General features: G+C 44.6%; 1 protein-coding gene across 1 annotated transcript in view; it reads left to right on the top strand.

The window, feature by feature from the left end:
• Positions 1-18,937, top strand: part of C8B (complement C8 beta chain) — a gene marked incomplete at both ends in the record, with an annotated part of 40,822 nt that extends 21,885 nt beyond the window's left edge. Inside the window, 6 exons of the mRNA XM_079697494.1 lie at positions 275-515; positions 2,782-2,910; positions 5,204-5,367; positions 14,193-14,346; positions 16,558-16,626; positions 18,786-18,937. Of these exons, the coding sequence (XP_079553620.1) occupies positions 275-515; positions 2,782-2,910; positions 5,204-5,367; positions 14,193-14,346; positions 16,558-16,626; positions 18,786-18,937 (909 nt within the window). The remainder of the gene's footprint in view (positions 1-274; positions 516-2,781; positions 2,911-5,203; positions 5,368-14,192; positions 14,347-16,557; positions 16,627-18,785) is intronic.
• Between the last annotated feature and the right edge of the window lie 1,319 nt (positions 18,938-20,256).

The raw sequence follows: 20,256 nt of genomic DNA, 5'->3' as shown, positions 1-20,256 counted from the left end.
CTCCCTGCCTTGTCTGCTTCTGCTTCCCTTTCTCCTTGGTCCTTATTTGCTACTGTAAGGAAGTGAGCGAAGAACAAGCTCTTCCAAGCTGAGAAGTCCATCAGAGTATTTCTGAGAAATGAAGGCTTGTCAAAGAGACCATCTTCCCTCAAGTCTCCTAAAGGAATCATGAGTGATGACTCCTGGCCAAGAACATCAGATGGTATTTGGAAAGTTCTTGTTCCAGATTCCTGACTTTAAAGGTCTGCTTTTCCCTTGTTGGTCTTTCATTTAGAAAAGTGCATTTCTGCATGCACGCTCTGACCTTGAAGTAGCGCGTTACAAGCTGAAACCCAGAAACCTCATGCTGCATTACGAATTCCTTCAGAGAGTCAAGCGGCTGCCCCTGGAGTACAGCTACGGGGAGTACAGAGATCTCTTTCGCGATTTCGGGACCCACTACATCACAGAGGCCGTGCTCGGGGGCATTTATGAATACACACTCATCATGAACAAAGAGGCCATGGAGAGAGCAGGTACGTTGCCCAAGGACCACGGCTTTACTGATGGGGCACATGGAAGTGTGAGTTAACAGGGAGAGGCTTCTATTCCTTGTTGGGGGAGGGGTTATGAATTATGCTCTGAGTTTTCCTCATCCGTCCCTGGCTGTACTTTCACAGTTTCATTTACAGATTCCTCGTCGTTGGTTTTTTTTTTTTTGCGGTACGCAGGCCTCTCACTGTTGTGGCCTCTCCCGTTGCGGAGCACAGGCTCCGGACGCGCAGGCTCAGCGGCCATGGCTCACGGGCCCAGCCGCTCCGCGGCATGTGGGATCTTCCCGGACCGGGGCACAAACCCGTGTCCCCTGCATCGGGCAGGCGGACTCTCAACCACTGCGCCACCAGGGAAGCCCCCCTCGTCGTTTTTTGAATTGGTTGATGTTGGTCCTCCTTTGCCAGCCCTCCCTCTGGGCAGTCCTCTTTTCTACATAACTCCCTCTAGACAATAGCATCTAATCTCCTGGCTTTAAATGCCTTGAACATGTAGATTATTCCCAATGCATATGTCTATCCTGAATCTCTTCTTTGCACCCAAGAGCTCATGTGGAAATGTCTCTGAGATATCTTCATTTGAATGTCTAATGACCATCAGAAACTTAACATGCCCCCAAAGAGAACTTTTGCATATGTTTCTTTGCAGTCATCTGCATCTCAGAATGGTTCCACCATTCAATCAGTGGCTTAGGGCAAAAACCTAGGCGTCAACCTTGATTATTTTTCTTTCTTTCCAATCTATTAGTAAGTCCCATCAGCTCTACCCCCAAAATTATCTTTGCTTTCTATCTTGACTGTTACCACCTTATGCTCACGCCAAGACCAGTGTTTCTCGAAATTTAATATGAACGTGAATTATCTGTAAATCTTGTAGGAGGTAGATTCTCATTCAGTAAGTTTGAGTTGAGACCCAAGATTCTGCATTTCTAACCAGCTTTGAGGTGATATCAGTGCTGTTGGTCCCTAGACCACACTTTGAGCAGCAATGTTCCAGATTATTTTCAGAGCCTCCAAACTAATACTCAACTCCCATTCCCTTTCTACAGTCCATTCTCCGTGCAGATATTATAGGTCTTCCCACTTGCAATCAACTTCAAGTCTAAGGTATGACTTCTTCCTCCCAATCCAGTATTCTTTCCTCCAACATGGCATTTGTCAGGTTAACTGACCTGCCCTAGGTCACACAGTTTACAGTGGCAGAGCCAGGGCTTGGTTACAGGTCCAGTGTACTTGCAAGAGGACACATGGTGTACAAGGTAAATTTAGATCAGTGTGGCCTCAGTTTTGCCAAGATCAAGGGTACTGTCCTCCATACCAGAGGTTTCAAAAGCACTTTTCATAGTTCCTCAGATTGCTTCCTACAGAAAGGTTCTATGATCGACTTGGGTAAACATATAATAGATCCCACTTTTAGAGTTTCACAGGTGTGCTGAAATCAAGTGACCCCTCCACCTCTTTTGATACAACATTTGTCACACTGGCTTGACTGCAAAAGCCCGGTTTCTTGTCATTCTTATTGTTACAAGAATTATAAGAGGTATCATCATGGAATTCCTGTTTCAAGGAACATGCTTTGGGGAAAACTGAGCTACACCAACATTTCTAGACAATCCCAGGTACCAAAGCTGTTCTCCTCTCCTTTTCCTGACCTCACAGTGCTACAGATAGGTGTTTACAAGTCATACCGAAGACTTCAGCAAGCCCAGGATAGGAAGATGCCTTGGGGAGAATTAGAAAGGAACAGATGGGCAATGGTCCAAAAACGGAGAAGAAATAAGGGAAATCAGCTCCTTTTCTTTGCCAGGCACTATACCCGACACTTCGTAAGCATTAACTCAACTAATCAATGAACAAATTCTTTCTACTATATCAAAGAGTAGAGTGGGAAGGGTCAGGGGAAGGGGACAGCATGCAGCAGCCTCTACTCACTGGGTCAATCCCTAGAGATTTGATAAGGAGCCACATTTTTAGAAAGTGATTCTGAGCATGTCCTATCTTTGGAGAGCAGCAAAAACCCTCAGAGTCTTTGAAGAGGCTGAAAGGGGAAGTCGATGCTGATCTCTAATGAGGTCTCTACCCTGGTGCTAGGAACTACCTGCATTTCTTTTCATCAGGCTGGCCACCCATTAATTTATACCTGAGTCCCTGTGGGCCTCCAGGAAGGGTTAGGCCTCTGGAATCAATCACAGGAAAAGGCACAGGACAAATTACCTTCTAGGTCATGAGCCTCTTTTCTTGCTTCCTTCAGATTATTCTCTTAAGGATGTCCAGGCCTGTGCCAAAAATGATTTTAAAATTGGCGTTGCCGTAGAAGAGGTCTACGTCAAGCTGGGTGTGTCGGTTGGCAAGTGCAAAGGCATTCTCAATGAGATAAAAGGTGAGTAGCAAGGGCATGTGACTTCTCTGCTGATCATCCTTCCCTCTCTAGAACCCCAGACCCAGTCGCTCTTTAAGCTAAAGACTGGGTGTTCCAAGGCATTTCAATTAAAATAATAATTCATTCAATAAAAATCTACCTAGTGCTTACTATGTGTTGGGTATACCGAAATGAATGAGATGGTCGTCCTATCCTCATGGTACTCACATGAAGTGGGCAAACAAAGAAGCAAGGACAAGGCAGTGATAAGCACCAAACCCGGTCTGGAGCAACAGGACAGGCTTCCTAGGGCAGGGATCATTTGAATTGCAACTTGAGGTTGTTTTCAGGCAAGAAAAAAATCTAACAATGAAAATTTCCTCTGGGGGCCAGGAGTTGGCCTGGCTAGAGAAAGGATGCTCTAGGCTGGAGGGGTAGGAGCCAGGTGGAGGCAGTTGGGGGAGACAGGTGAGGCAGCTAGTGCTTACCTGAAACAATGGGAGAGATGGAAACTAGAAGGACAGGCTAAGCCACAAGTCATGTAGCAGAGTCCACATGGTGGGTTAGACCAGGAGGTGAGTGCTGAAGCCAGTGTGTAGAACCAGGTGTCTGGGAGCAGAGAATTTGGAGACCACGCAAGGGAGCTGGGAATTGACACAGCGAGTGGAGTAGGAAAGAGAGGCTGATCAGCAGAGCTCCAATCCTGACCCCTTCTGCACCCTGACAGCTCTCCTTCATCTGCTCTACTTACTAAGCTTATCCCTGTATATGTGATCATATGTGAAGAAAGAGTTCCACAGCCAAGGCAAAACAAAATGAAACAACAACGAAATGAACTGCAGGTCTAGAACAGTTTCTTGTGACTGATACATGGTGGATACTGTTGTTTATTTTGGTGGGGCTGGGTTGGAGCACGCATCTTACATAGGGAGGCACGCAGAAAACATAGGTGCTCTTTAAAGGAAACTTGTAAAGTAACCCCCCCTCCATCCAAGTTACTAGATAGAGCACTGCCCAGCACCCCAAGACCCTTGGCAATTACAACTCCTCCCTCCCTTTGGAGATAACACCATCCTGACTTCCATGTTAAACACCTGCTTCCTTTCATGATAGTTTTACCACTTACATGTATTGCTAACCAATATGGCTTAGAGCTGCTTGTTTTTGAACTTTATGTGAATGGAATGTAATCTTTTCAGTTCTTTTGTTTTTTCATTCAACACCATGTTTTTGTATATAACTATAGTTCATTTCCACTGCTGCATAGTATTTTAGTGTATGAATATAACACTTTGTTCATCCTGTTGTTAAATTGGGGTTATTTCCTGTGCCAAGCAATTATAATCAATGCTGCTGTGAACATTCTCACACAGTCATCTGGTGCACATGTGCTAGGGATTCTCCAGGGAATATACCCAGGAGTGAAATTGTTCGGTTGTAGAGTATATACTTCTTCTAGACTAGGTAATGCCGAGTTCTTCTGAAATGGTTATATCAATTTACAGTCCGACCAGTAGTATACAAGACCCCATTTTTTTGATGCTCAGGTGTTGCAAGCTCAGAGTGGAATGGAATAGTAACTTTCCACCAGTTCCTTTGGCATTGGACACATGGAAAAATTAGGATAGGAATGACTCACTGATAGGATTGGAGGCTTTCTGGCAAACTCCATGAGAAGTCAAAATAATAATGATAGACACTGTTTAGTGAGTACCTATTACATCCCATGCTCACCCTTTACAAATTTTCCCACCTTTGTCATCTGAGACAAAGAAATGATTTCACTTAGAGCTTGCGCAGGGTTATGTTGGTAAACTCCTTCACCCTAGTGCCTAAGATTCCTTATCTGCAAAGTAAGGATTATATAGTTCCTATTTCATAGTGAAGATTAGTTGAGTTAATACATGTACAACATTAGATTAGTGAATGACATGTAAATGATTAATAATCTATCTCTCTACCTACCAATCTATTTACCTATGATCTATTAATCTATCCCTATGTATGTATGTATGTATCTATCTATCTATCAGCTATCTGTCTTCCATAGACTCATTTAGCAACTGGCACTTACAGATGCTAAAAATAAATGTCCCTTTCTTGTCCTGTCCCCAGCTTGTGTCATATATGATTGAACTGCCCTTTTGCCCCTTGCACTGTGACTCCCTTGCTGGCAGGGATGCATATTGTCCACCTACATCTCCTAGGCAAGCTCCATAAATATTATGGTAACCAGGTTGTCAGTTAGGTTGCAGTAAATTCCAAGGTGTGAAAATGGATCCCCTGATGTGCCAGGTCTCCATGTCCATTCCAGGCAGAAACAAGGGAAACACCATGGTGAATGACTTGGTTGTCCTTGTGCGAGGAGGGGCAAGTGAGTACATCACTGCCCTGGCATACAAGGAGCTGCCGACAGCAGAACTGATGCAGGAATGGGGAGAGGCGGTGCAGTACAACCCGGACATCGTCAAAATTAAGGTACATGCAACTGCCCTACCAATCCTTCTCTCTGTTCAGAAAACAGCTTCGGAAGGATTGCTCTGAGCCAGGGTATGGAATACAGAGCTCCATAAGACCCAAGCCCTAATCTTGAGGCACATACATTATACTGGAAAATATATCTGGAGTGAACGAATTGTAATACAATGCTCAACACCGGCTAGAGAACCCTGACTCCCTCTCACTTGGACCCCCAAGTTGCTAAAGGAAATTAACCATCAGCTTCTAATTCCAGCATTCTTAAATCAAGATTGTTCCCATTTCATCTGGGAATCACTCATTCAGTTATTTGTTCATTTAAACATTCATTCATGCAACCAACAAATTGTAGCTGAGTTCCTGTGATGTGATAGGAACTAAGGCACTGGAGGAAAACAGAGGAGGGTGCAAGGATGAAAAGTACAGTCTGTGCTGAACAGTAAGATGCTTGCGTGCATTATTATCTTACAGGACAGCATAATACATCATGGTAAATCACTAACATGTTTTGGGCACCTACTATGTTCATGATACTCTGCCAAGGACTTTAGGAATGTTATTTCATCTAATTCTCATGAGTCTGCAAATTAAGTATGCTTAATTTTGTGGCTGATAAAAATCAAGGTCACCGAGGTTGCATCCACCTGTGACTGCTCAAGAGTCTCTATTAGGTCCAGACCTGAGAATTTTACCTCTTCCCTCCCCTCCTGTGGGTTTGGTAAATAGAAGATAATGATCCCAACCACCTGTCACCCAAACCACAGCAGTTTTGCAGCCTTAAACTAAAAAGACGTTTGCTAGAACAAGACTGTCATACAAATCGGCAGTGGTAGGTCCTTGCCTATGGGGACTTCAGCACGGTGTCCATGTCACATCTTACACTGTCCTCTTCTTGCCATTGTCTGTACAGTCATTGATGGTCCAACATCCACCCTCCCGGAGATTTACTCTTGCAGCCAAGGAGAGGAGTTAAGAGGCTGGAGCTCTGATGAGGGGCTCTGCAGTTACCAACCCTGGGAGTTTTCCAATATCTCTATTTATATGTCAAATGCACAGTTTCTGCAGAACAAGAAGGCTGCCATTCATTCCTTTCCTCTGCCACTTATTCAGTAGTGACACTTAGGGTACAGTTGCTGGCAAGCATCGAGAAGGATAAAGTCAACCATAGTTTGCAGGCAGCTCCAGAGAGATCTGGGATTGGCTGATGGCACGGTGACATTGGTTGGTATCACAGACGGGCATGGGAGAGAACAGAGTTCATGAGAAAATAGATCCCTGGTCTTTGCTTTTTACTTATATCTTACCTGAATCTTTTTTTAAACTTACAGTTAATGGATTGCCCTGGTTACCTATCTGAATAGGTTGGAAGTGCCAGCCTGGGCATTGGGAATGTTGAGTGTCCAGCAGCATGTGATATGATATGGGATGTGTGTTTTGTGTGTACGTGTGTGTGTGTGTATGTGTGTGTGTGAGAGAGAGAGGGAGGGAGGGAGGGAGGGAGAGGGAGAGAGAGAGAGCACACACATGTTAGCGTGCTAAGCATCTCAAACAGACCTGCCACCATTCTCAGAGATACAGCACTTTACTGAAGGCACAGAGAGGCTTCCCAGCATGTATGTGATGCCCTGGAAAGTATCATATCCACTATCAGTGTAGTGTTGTGAGAGGCTGTGGAGGTTGAAAGGGGAAAGAGATTAGAGAATGAGAGATGTTTCCAGCGGTGGAGGAGGTGAATTTGTTGAAGGTTTTATGCACTTCTTCTGTACATCGCTAACCTGAGTTGGAAACATCTATTGTGGGCATGGACTCTTTCTGGCAAGAGAAAACTGCATATGACTTCACATTATCTCAAAATAATTCTCAGCAGAGTGAGCTTACCAGATTGGAGCAGCAGTTGCCTTCCAGGAGGGCAGAGACCACTCGATAAGGAACTCCTAGACACAGAGTGTTGGCCAAGGCTTGTGTACATAAACGAGCCTTGAAGATCAAGATCTGAAAACACAGTTCCTATAGGAGCTGGGTAGGCAGAAAGAGAGACCACAGAAGAGCCCATTCACAGTGTTTAGTGGTGAACTTTGGTTACAGAGAGATGGCTCTTTGTTCAAAGAAGAGGTGGATAAAGCAATGGACATACATAAAGAGAACTTGGAACACAAAATATTGAAATTACATTCAAGATAAAGAAGACGAGGGACTTCCCTGGTGGTTCAGTGGTTAAGAATCCGCCTGCCAATGCAGGGGACATGGGTTCGATCCCTGGTCCGGGAAGATCCCACATGCCGCAGAGCAACTAAGCCTGTGCGCCACAACTACTGAGCCTGCGCTCTAGAGTCTGTGAGCCACAACTACTGAGCCCGTGTGCCACAGCTACTGAAGCCCGTGTGTCTAAAGCCCATGCTCCACAACAAGAGAAGCCACCACAGTGAGAAGCCCACGCACCGCAGCAAAGAGTAGCCCCTGCTCAACGCAACTAGAGAAAGTGTGTACGCAGCAATGAAGACCCAACACAACCAAAAATAAATAAATAAAATAAAAATTTTTGTTAATTTTAAAAAGATAAAGACAAGCATACATCTAAAAATAGAAGTAAATTTTAGAATATATTTGCTTTGTGGTTATAATAAAATTAAGGAAAATAAGGAATTTATGAAATAAAAAATAGAAGCTGAGATGTGTAGACACTAATCAGATGAAAGGGGAAATGGCTGAATGTAGAAAGCCAGAAGCACAGTAGTAGAATCAAAAACTACATTGGAAACTATAAAGAACAGAATTGACGCTGCAGAAAATTGAGTCAGTGATGTAGAAGGTGCTATAAAAATGTTTCTGTAATGCAGAAGCAAAAGACAAAGAGATTAAAGCAATGATATAAAAGAAATATGATGGACAGAGAGTACAGAAGTGGAAATCTAAAAACCAAAGACTTCTTCCTGAGAAAGATCCAGGATTAAATATGAAGATGCATTAATCAAGCACATAATAAGGGAAACTTCCCTGAGCTGATAATGCAAAATGAACAGCTCATTGAAAAGGAGGTAAAAGTACTGAAGATAAAACAATACTGAGACACATTGTGGTGAAATTTTTGACTTTGAGGAACAAATAGATCCTACAAAAATAAAAGTCGTACTAGTCTTAGAATTCTTCACAGTGCTAAATGCCTAAAGATTATGGAGTGACAACCACAAGATCTTGAAGGAAAAAGCTTGTGGCCCAGTGAAATGGTCATTAAGGGATGAAAAAATCCCCAAGACATTCTGAGATATTAAAGGAGTCACATAGAGGATTGCCAGATTTAGCACTCGAAAATGCAGGATGTCCAGTTAATTCTGAACTTCAGACAAATAAGGAATATTTTTTTTTAGGATAAGTATCTTTCAAATATTTCATGGGATATATACTAAAAAATTATTTGTTGTTTATCTGAAATTCCATTTTAACTGGATGTTCTGTATTTGACTGGCAACCCTAGTCACAAAGCCTACCATCCATGTACATTTCTATAGTGGTCGAGGTGCTAGGTTGTGGTCTGGGATTCAGGCTGATGGAGAAGCCATGGTAAGGAGCTTGGCATGGTTAAGCATAGAAGAGAAAATACTGTAGTGAGTGATTCATCTAGAGGTCAGGAGAGCCTAGGTATTGCAGCAGTGAAACACCCCCAAATCTCAATGACTTAGTTCAACAAAAGTTTATTGCTCAATCACACATCATGTCCCTATTGGTGAGGGACCTTTTCTGAATGTCTCTCAGGGATCCAGGTGATGGAGGCTTTATCTTGTCCTGTGCTCCCAAGAGCACGAGAGCAGTGGTAAGGGAATGGGAAAAGTCACCACACTCTGCTCCCAAAGCTTCAACCTGGAAGGGGCGTTCCCTCTGCTCACCTTTCACTGCTCAGAAAAAGTCGCATTGCAAACCTGCCCTTAAGGATGGTTCAGGGAAAAACAGCCCTGCCAAGTGCCCAGAAGGAAAAGCAGCTGATATATTTGGTAAACAGTGATAATGACCATCACACCTTACTAAAGCAACTTATTTAAAGATTCCCTAAAAGCAAATTACTCTGATGAAGAGAAGGTTTTGTGTTTTTCTTTAACTTTTTATTTTATATTGGAGTATAGTTGATTAACAATGTTATGTTAGTTTCAGGTGTACAGCAGAGTGATTCAGTTATAATGCAGATGCTTTGTTAGCATGACCTGGTAAGACAATGTCAGACTTCGACTGCCAGATCTCACTGGAAAAAATAAATTCTGAATTCTAAATAAGGAAACCCATAAATGTAATTAAATGGAAATAACACAACAACAAAATAATTTTGCCACACATGAAATCTTCCCTGTGTAAGGAATGATACAATGTATAAGAAACATATCTTAAAGGAAATAGACAACTCTCAGAAGAACTCAGATGATAAATATGCAAAATTTTAACTTCTCTAGGAAAATGAAAATTAAAGTAAAAATACAGTATTCTTTTTTTTTTAATTAATTTATTTATTTGGCTGCATTTGGGTCTTCGTTGCTGCGCGCGGGCTTTCTCTAGTTGTGGCAAGCAGGGGCTACTCTTGGTTGCAGTGTGCAGGCTTCTCATTGCGGTGGCTTCTCTTGTTGTGGAGCAGGGGCTCTAGGCACCCAGGCTTCAGTAATTGTGTTACACGGGCTCAGTAGTTGTGGCTCGTGGGCTCTAGAGCACAGGCTCAATAGTTGTGGTGCACAGCCTTAGCTGCTCTGCAGCACAAGTGTGTCTTCCTGGACCGGGGCTCGAACCCGTGTCCCCTGCATTGGCAGGCGGATTCTTTTTTTTTTTTTTAACATCTTTACTGGGGTATAATTGCTTTACAATGGTGTGTTAGTTTCTGCTTTATAATAAAGTGAATCAGCTATACATATACATATATCCCCATATCCCCTCCCTCTTGCGTCTCCCTCCCATGCTCCCTATCCCACCCCTCTAGGTGGTCACAAACCACCAAGCTGATCTCCCTGTGCTATGCAGCTGCTTCCCACTAGCTATCTATTTTACATTTGGTAGTGTATATATGTCCATGCCACTCTCCACTCTTGGCCGGTGGATTCTTAACCACTGTGCCACCAGGGAAGTCCCCAGTATTCTTTTTTACCTGTCAAATTAATGATGATTAAAATCTGTAATACTCAGTGTCCTTGGGAGCGATGAGATGGGAACTTTTATATGATGAAATGGGAATATAAATTGGTATGACCCTTTAGGAAAAGAATTTAACTGTATATATCCAACACATTAAAAATGTTTATAGCTTTTGATCCAATATCCCTAAATGGAAGAATCGACTAAAGAAATCACTTAAAAAGTTGGTAAAGATATATCTATAAAGACATGCCTCATTTTATGTTACTGTAATCCTTATCTGAAGTTTCAGTTACTCATGGTCAACTGCAGTCTGAAAATATTAAATGGAAAACTCCAGCAAGAAACAACTTACGTTTTCAATTGCATGCCATTCTGAGTAGTGTGATGAAATCTTACACTGTCCTGTTCCATCCCCACCTGGGATCCCCAACCATCAACATCATCTGCTCCTGACATCCAGCCATTGACATGATCGTGGTTCAGTGATCTAGCACCACCCAAAGCAGATGATACTTTTGATGATACATCAACAGTAGCCTAACACTATGTCACAAATCCTACGTCATTCACCTCACTTCAACTCATCACCTAAGCACTTTATGATCTCTCGTCATCACAAGTAGAAGGGTAAGTATAGTACAATCAGATATTTTGAGAGAGAGAGAAACAGACAGAGACAGAGAGAGAGCACATTCACATAACTTTTATTACAGTGTATTGTTACATTGTTCTATTTTATTTTTAGTTATCGTTGTTAATCTCTTACTGCGCCTAATTTATAAATTAAACTTTATCATAGTATATGTGTATAGGAAAAAACATAGTATATGTTGAGTTTGGTCCTATTCATGGTTTTGGGCATCCACTGGGGGTTTTGGAAAGTATCCCAGCTGGTAAAGGAGGACAACCATATTTGTAGTAGCAAAAGGAAAAAGAAAAATGGAAACAACCTAAAGATTCAATAACAGGGGTTGAGTTGAATACAGTGTAGTTCACCAATACAACAGGATACTCAGTAGCCATAAAAAACCATTTTATCAAGGATTATTGAATGGCATGGGAAAATGTCATTCAATAATATATGATGTTAAGTGAAAAAAGTGGAATGTAAAACTTCACTTTTCTTATGCCACCAATTTGGTGTAAATAGCTGTCCATCTACCTATCCAAAAATATATACTGAAAGGATACAAACCACGATGGTAACAATTCAAATCTTCCGCCCTCTGCTTACTCACGGTGACTCTGGCCAATCTCATTAACTTTTCTGTGCCTCAGCTTTGCCATCTGTAAAGTGGGGATACAGAAGTCTACCTGACTCATAAGACTGTTGTGAAGATTAAGTGAGATAACATACATATTTAGTTCAGCACCTAATAAATGGTAGCTATGGCAATAATTATTTGTTATCGTTAAGAACAGCAGTCACCAGGGTCCATTATAGAGAACTGCATGGAGTTTCATAGACAGCACCCACCATCTCTGTGCAGCAATATGATCAATAAAATTTCCACAAGATCAGGTGTGCTAAGGACCCAATGATCAATGTGAGTAGTTGGGATTTTGTGTTTTGGGGAAAGATGGGCAAGAAAGGAGGAGGAAGGAAAGGAGGGGGAGAGGGAGGGAAGAAGAAGAGGACAAAAGGGAGAAAAAGAAAAACAGGAAAAAAAGAACCAGCAAACCAAAAAAGGGACAAATGAGCCATATTAAGTTGAAAATGGAGCTGTGGAGGGAACCCTGCAGAATTGCTGCCAAGTTCCAAGGCAAGCCATCATAGAGAACCCTGGGATAGAGGTTGGAAATGGGAATAATCGCCATTTCTATCACCAGTCATCATGTGATGAAATAAAACACAGATTTGGTTTAGTTAGTAGGAAAAAACCTACAGATTTGGGGTTAGAATCCTGGCAATGCGCTTTTATGAGTTCTTTGACTTTGTTCAAGTTACTTAACGCTCACCTGAAATGGGGCTAGTAATGGCTCCTCTGTGAGGATGAAGTGGGATCATATGTGTAAGTCACCAGCACAGCTCTCGGCACACAGTATACGTGGACGGTTTATTCCGGTTCTGCCACTGACCTACTCTATTTCCTGAGCAGATCTCGGTACTGGTAGAAAAATGCTTGGGGGGTTAAAGGCAGACTTTCAAGGTGCTCTTGCAGGGAGAGCAGGCTGTTGGAGGAGCTCATCGTGGGTGTACAACAATCCCCCATGTAGCCCCGCCCTCCCATGTGTGGCCAGCAGGCTGGGCCATTCTGCAGACAGCCTCTGGATCAATTCACTGACCACAAAACGGTCAGACACTGGGACCACCAAGGGGCCTTGCTTTGCCCGCTGGAGTGAAGGTCAGCATCGGATGCATTAAGAAATGGAAGCAATTTTCTTCCCACTGGAGGCTTCTATTAGGCGTGATTACCTGCATTTAGACAGACCCTAAAGGCTCCAGGGCCAGATTAGGGCAGAATCACAAACAAAATCTGGAGAGGAACCTGGCCCTGGAGCTGAAACTCGAGCCAAGAGGCTCTGACCATGTTTAGCTACCTCTTTGGACTTTGCCTTTGTTTTTCCAAGCCCACAAACAATTCCACATCTCTCTGTGGCTTCCAGCTCTCAAACACTGCTGTGCCCACTGAGAGCATCACTCACCCTGCTCGCCACAGCCTCGCCTCCAGGCCAGCTGCTATTGCCCTACTGAGGCCTCCCATCCCCCTTTCATTCTTCCACCCACTTTTTCTTTCTTTTCTTTTTTTTTTTTTTTTTGCGGTGCGCAGGCCTCTCACTGTTGTGGCCTCTCCCGTAGCGGAGCACAGGCTCCGGACGCGCAGGCTCAGCGGCCATGGCTCACGGGCCCAGCCGCTCCGCGGCATGTGGGATCTTCCCGGACCGGGGCACGAACCCGTGTCCCCTGCATCGGCAGGCGGACTCCCAACCACTGCGCCACCAGGGAAGCCCCTTACACCCACTTTTATTAGCGGCCCTCACTAAGCTTTGGGCGGGACCCCGGAGACACAGCTGAGCAGTATACAGGTCTGATCTCCAGGAGCTTACAATCTAATTAGAGAAGAAGGAAAAAGGACATCAACCCGAGACGCTGACCACAAAGGAGCGAAGAGATAGAATTTGCATCAGATGAGGTAGTATAGACAGTATTCTGAGCGTTTCATGGTGGGAAGGTGTTCTGTGGAGCTCGGGAATGGCTCCCTAATGGTGGCTCTCACATGCCACGAAGGATTTTCACAGGTTTGGTTGGGGGTGGGGATGGGGAGTGACGTTGGAACAATGCTCCCATGATACTTTCAGAGAGTTGCTTGCAAACCGCCACCCCTCCCCAACCAAAAACAGATTAACTAGCCGCCCCTCTCTACCCATTACAAGTTACCACTGTTACCTGTAACCACTGTGTATCTGTTAGTCCTTTTGTCTCTGTCTCTAGATTCTGAGTTTCTTGGGAGTGGGGATTTTATCTTACTCATGACTTATGCTTCATGCCTGACACTTAGAAGGTATTCAGCAAGTGTTTGTTGACCTGAACTCGAATGAGCTTATTTGTGGATATCGGGTGGGGTGGGAATTGAGACAGGGTAGGGCATCCATCCAGTTGCGTATGAATCCACTGTGGTCTGCATGCAGCAAACCTGCGCATTCCCGTAGAGCCTTGCTTCATGTTTCTATGTGATGAATGTTTTCTGTTGAAGTAAACGCCTTTGCTCCCTTCCCAGACAGAGCCTCTGTACGAACTGGTGACCGCCATGGACTTCGCCTATTCCAGCACAGTGAGGCAGAACATGAAGCGGGCCTTGGAGGAGTTTCAGAAGGAAGTCGGCTCCTGCCAGTGTGCTCCCTGCCAGGGGAACGGAGTCCCTGTCCTGAAAGGTACCGTTTCCAGTGTCGCTTGTGGCAGACGTCATCTGGAGGGGCTGGCTCTGGGGCCAGAACACGTGATCAAATCCACACACCCTCCAGAGGCGTGTTTCTAGGTCAGGGTTTCGTGTGTATATCCAGGGCAATTTCCAGGTCATTCCCCAGTCCTCTGCCTCAGGCCCCAGGGATGTCATAAGGCTCCCTTCTTTTTCTCAGAGGAAAGAATATAAGCGCCTCTCCCCCCTTCCCCCGGCCATTTGGAGCCTCTTAAAGATGAGCTTCTCCACCTTGACTGGGCATTAGAACCACTGGAGATCTTTAGAACTACTGATGCTCAGTCCCCAAATGTGATCATTACGTGAGACTCTCTAGAGAAGAGACCCTCATCAGGATGGCTAAACCCTCTTCTCTCCGGGTAGTTCTAATCTGTGGCCAGGCTGTGACTCACCATGGAGCATCACCTCCCTGGAGCACAGTGAAGTAGGGTTGGACCAAGGAGATGGCTGCACTCGGGTACTACTTATGGCAAGGCACCTGATGTCCTCTCAGGCTGCACCTGAGAATCACCCAGGGAGCTTTGCACAAACACGAAACCCTGGGCCTCAGCCCAAAATAGTTAAAGCAAATCACTGGGATTGGCCTCTGAAAAAAAAAGCCTAGCAGATAATTCGTTGTAGAGTGAGGACTGGGAAGCTGTTCTACAGGTGAATTCACTGACAGATAGGATCCATGATTTTGCCAAGCTTTTAGACTAGCAGGAGAGCTAGCCTTGACCCGAGGGTTGCACTGAAATGCACCAGTGTTAGAACCGGTGTTAGTCTGACTATCTCCCAGAAAGTCAGAATGCAGGCATCTAGAACAGGCTGCTCTGGCCATCGGAATACCTAGGTTCTAGCCACAAGGGACACATGGGTGACAGCAGCATTAAACTGAAGGCAGGAGCAGGCTGAGACTGTGTGGTCTGTAACAAGGAGTGGGGATGGACTCTGGGACTCTGTCCTGGTCAAAGAAGAGGCCCTCCCTGGGCTGAGCAGGGGAGACACCTTGTGCATATCCTGACCAATACATGGTGAGACGATTGGGAGATGGGGTGTGTGTGGCATGGATGGCCCACTAGAACTTGATTGCTAACTTGAGGGTCACATCCGGGGTCACTGCATGGGGCAGGGCAAACGTGAGAGAGGCTGGGGCCTGGGATCTTCTGCTCCTGTTGTGATGGGCTAAGAAAGAGTCCAGTCCAGCATGATGCCAAAACAGGGCATCAAGAGCAGCTGGGTACAGTATATCCCAGCCCAGGGAGCCAGCAGGACTCGAGGCAGAACCCACATGGTTGGAGCAAACTCAACAGAGGGGACATGACAGAAGATCTGTTCTCAGGGAGAAAGATTCCACCTGCCCAGCTGAGATGGAGGGATGTGTGTCTAGCTTCTCAGATGGGATGGAAATGAGCAAAGCAGATGTAAGTGACAGCCTAAGAATGGGAAATTCTGCCTGAGGACCAGGACCTGTAAGTGAGGGTCAGTTTAGCAGGAAGTGGGATGCATTCACCGGCACCAGGTTTTGATCTAGGGGTGCTAAAATCCCCCTTGCCTTGTGTGTAACTTGGACCTAGAGACTGGGACCCACTGGAAGCTTTACTTTGGAGGTGATGGAGAAAAGGAAGCCAGAGGCTGGAATGCTGACAGGGCCCAGCCTATAAGGGACAGTCCTGTAAAGACAGTTCATATGATTCAGGTGAGAGAAGCTTCAGGGTGACATGTGACAGATTAACATAAGGAGAAACCTCCCAAATGTCAGAACTGGCCTAAGGCAGCATATGAGACATTTAAGGGTAGTGAGTTCCCCATCACTAGAGATGTTCAAGCAAAGACTAGACAATTACTTGTGGTGAAATTGAGCATCAATGACCATTGGCCCCAGGGACTTCAATAATGTAGCTTCTGACCCCCAAAACCAATGTCTAGGTCAAAGGTCAGCTAATGGGTAATTTTCCTCAACAACTCGACATCATTCCCTGTAGTGGAATAAACACCCTTTCATGAGCAAAGGACCCTCAAGAAAGGAGTGGGTATTCTTGGCACTGAACCTTCTTATTTCAAACCATTCAATTAAATGTTTGCCCTATTTTAACCTAATGGAAAAGCCACGATGTGGAGGGAGGGGTGAAGTCTAGGAGCTCTTACTTCATGTAGTATGATTCATACTGTCTCTGCATCTTCTCAGGAACACGCTGTGACTGCATCTGTCCTGCTGGATTCCAAGGCCCTGCCTGTGAGATCACCAATCGGAAAAGTAAGGAGCCTGTGAGAGTTGGTTGGGGAAGGGAAGTCTAGGGAAGTCCAGAGAATAATTCAAAAGAGCAAGAGCAAAGTCGGGGAGAGGGCTAGGGAGCTGGACACTATGAAACTTGAGATCCATCTTGACTCCTGATTTTATATTTTATTATTTTCACAACTGAGAGTGCTCCATGTTACAGGACTGCTAATGCATGGCCTCTTCGAGTCATCTCTTTGAATCATTTTGGAATGTTTATCTTTTTTTTTATATAGTGAACTCCTATTCAGCCCTCAAAATCCAACACAGATGCCCCTTGTTCTGTAAAAATTATTCTCATCCAAGAAGAATTAATTTCTCCTGTGGGATCCCATAGGACTTCAAACATGTATCTATTACAGCTTTTAGCACATTCTGTTTTGGGTTGTGTGTGTCTACCTCCCCTGTGTCTGTGAGTAGGGATCATGTCCCATTTACCTATGGGTCCGCAGGTTCCCACACAGTTGCTGCAGTTGAATTAATAACTGAACGACTGGACTATGATGAAGATCTCTTCCAGTTCTCAGATCCTTTAGCCGGTTTATTTTCTAAGAATTCTTAGCACTGCCTCCCCCCACCCCCCGCTCCTCCCCTTTCTTTTCCTTTCTGTGACTTTTTTGGTGATACTGTTAAAAAAGGAAATGGCACATCCAATAAAAACACCAAACATTTACTAAGCAGTCCACTATGTACCAGGCACCTTGCTGAGGGCTTGGACTCAGTGTGGGTTCAAATTCCATCTCCATCATTTAATAGCAAATTACTTGACCTCTTCGTGCCTCAACTTCCTCATCTGTAAAATGGAGATGATGATATTAACTACCTCATAGAGTTGTCTTAAGTCTCTCATGAGGCATATAAAGCACTTGGAAGGATGCCTAACCCATCGTAAGAGCAAAATAAGTATCGGTTAGTTGGTTTTAGAGCAAAATAAATAGTGTTACTTTATATTTCACATATATTCAATCCTTTCATCCTCACAACAACCTCATGAAGTAGATACTGTCAATACCCCCATTTTATAGAGGAAACTGAGGTTCAGTGGGTGGCTAGCTAACTTGCCCAATGGCCACACAGTTAGTAGGTGTGGGGACCCAGGTTCAGGTCCAGTGAGTCTGACTCTGTAACCTTTGCTCTTGGTGCCTGCTCTGCTGCTCTCCTCAGCAAAGTGCTCAAGGGTGTCTCCACTCCCTCTCCTACTACAGCTAAACCAGGCCCCCCACAGTGGCCTGCCCAGTAAGAGTGTAATGGCACAGCCACAGGATTTCCACTGCTTGGAGGAGACCTTGGAAACCTCCCACTCCAGCTACCTCATGTTATCAATGGGGAGGCCCAGAGATACTAAGTAATGTACCCAGAATTACACTGCAAGTTAGAGGCTCAGCCAGACCTGTGATCTATCATGGCGGATGTGATTGATTATTCGCCAGTCTCATCAACAACCAGAAATCCTCAAGGGAAAGGCAAATGTCAGGGAGGGTAGAGCACAGTGTTATTACTTCATTTAAAACACACAACGGCCACATAGATAACAGAGCTCCCGCTTGATACACTGAGAAGAAGTAAACTATCCAGCATCCTATAGCTGGGAAGTGTCTAAGCTGGAAACTATTCATTTATTCCACTAATATGGACTCAGGGACTCCTATGTGCCAATTTAGGTGCTGGGGTTCAGTGGTGAGCAAATCAGATTATAGTTCCTGTCATCATGGAGATTGCTCTTTAGAAAGACAGACCAACATCATTTGACTTGTCCCAGAAATACATTTAAAGTTTCAACTGTAACTGCTACAAAATGCTCTGAGAGCTTAAAATATGAAGTAGTGATGGGGAGTTAGGGATCAGGGAAGGTTTCCTCGCAGAAATAACACTTAAACTGAGATCTGAAGGGTGAATAGGATTGACCAGATAAATAGAGGAGGGAAGTGTATTTGGGGCAAGGAGAACAGTGTGTGCAAAGGCCCTGTGGTGGAAGGGAACATGGTGAGCCAATGGCCTGAAGGAAGGACAGTGGACTGGAGTGGGGAGATCAGAGATTCAGACTCTCAAAACCCTAGGGTTTATACACCTTACCCCTCCTATAGGGCACCAGAGTGTCATAAGGGCTAATTAATATTCATTGACCTTCTTTCTTATAGATGTCCCCATTGATGGGAAGTGGAATTGCTGGTCAAACTGGTCTCCGTGTTCTGGAGGACATAAAACAAGACAAAGGCAGTGCAACAATCCACCTCCTCAAAATAGGGGCAGCCCCTGCTTGGGCCCTGCTTCCGAAACACTTAACTGTTAAGGAGGGGAAAGCATCTAGCAGGTGATGCTACTGTGGGCTGCACACAGCAAGGAATCAGGCCAGCTCACCCCCCATGCCTGCTCCCATCTGGAGCTGGCCCAAGGTGGAGGGCTGTGCCATTCAGAATGTTTAAAATAAAGATATTACTTGTAAAATGCACACTGATTTGAACAAATGGTAAGTTAAACAGTAATTATAGTCTCCTGAAGGGCTTAGACATCCTGGTAATCTTTACTTTGCTCATCTCTACAGTTTTATTTCACTCCCATTTACTACCAGCCAGGAACTGTGTTGGGAGCTGTCCGTGTGCAAGTCCCACAATCCACCACTGACCTGCGCATAGTAGGTGCCCAATAATGAATCCATGAATAGGTATTAAACTGTTCCTGTCTTGAGGAGCACACTGTCTCATTCAATGTCAATTGGCAATTGGCAGTTCATATTTATTGAATGATTAGTGTGTGCCGGCCACAGTGCTCTCAGTGCATTCATTCATTCATTCCATCCTCATGACAACCTTATAAGGTGGATGCTTTATTAGTCTATTAAGCAGCAGGAGAATCAGCTTAGAAGAGTTAAGTGACTTGTCCAAAGTTATGCAGCTAAGGAGTGGGGGAGCTGGGCTGCAAACCTGGGCACTCAAGCTCTAGGGTTTTAAACCCTTTTCTTTTAAATTTTTATTTATTTATTTGTTTGTTTGTTTATTTTTGGCTGCGTTGGGTCTTCATTGCTATGCATGGGCTTTCTCTAGTTGCTGCAAACGGGGGCTACTCTTTGTTGCGGTGCGCGGGCTTCTCATTGCGGTGGCTTCTCTTGTTGCAGAGCACAGGCTCTAGGCGTGTGGTATCAGTAGTTGTGGCTTGCAGGCTCTAGAGCGCAGGTTCAGTACTTGTGGCGCATTGGACTAGTTGCTCCGCAGCATGTGGGATCTTCCCGGACCAGGGATCAAACCCTGTGTCCCCTGCATTGACAGGCAGATTCTTAACCACTGCACCACCAGGGAAGTCCCCAGGGTTTTAAACTCTTAACTGTGATGCTCCTTTCCTCTCAAAATTGGACCTTGGATCAACAAAGAACTTTTTATGAAATAAAATGTAGAAGGTGGTGTGTGTGTGTGTGTGTGTGTGTGTGTGTGTGTGTGTGTGTGTGTGAGTGTGTGAGAGAGAGAGAGAGAGAGTGAGATTGACAAATCCCCACCCACTGCATCACAAAGAGAGTGGATCTGGGTTCCTCAGCTTCTTTTGATGCTGAGCACAGGAAGCAAGTGGTTGTTCTTGTACAGAGCTGAATTGTTGTGACATGAGTGGGTGCCCGGAGGA

The sequence above is a fragment of the Hyperoodon ampullatus genome (genome assembly GCF_949752795.1).
Source record: "Hyperoodon ampullatus genome assembly, chromosome: 2".
In the NCBI taxonomy this organism is placed as follows: Eukaryota; Metazoa; Chordata; class Mammalia; order Artiodactyla; family Ziphiidae; genus Hyperoodon; species Hyperoodon ampullatus.
Note: the sequence above shows the minus strand (reverse complement) of the source record. Positions and strands in the feature narration are given on the sequence as shown.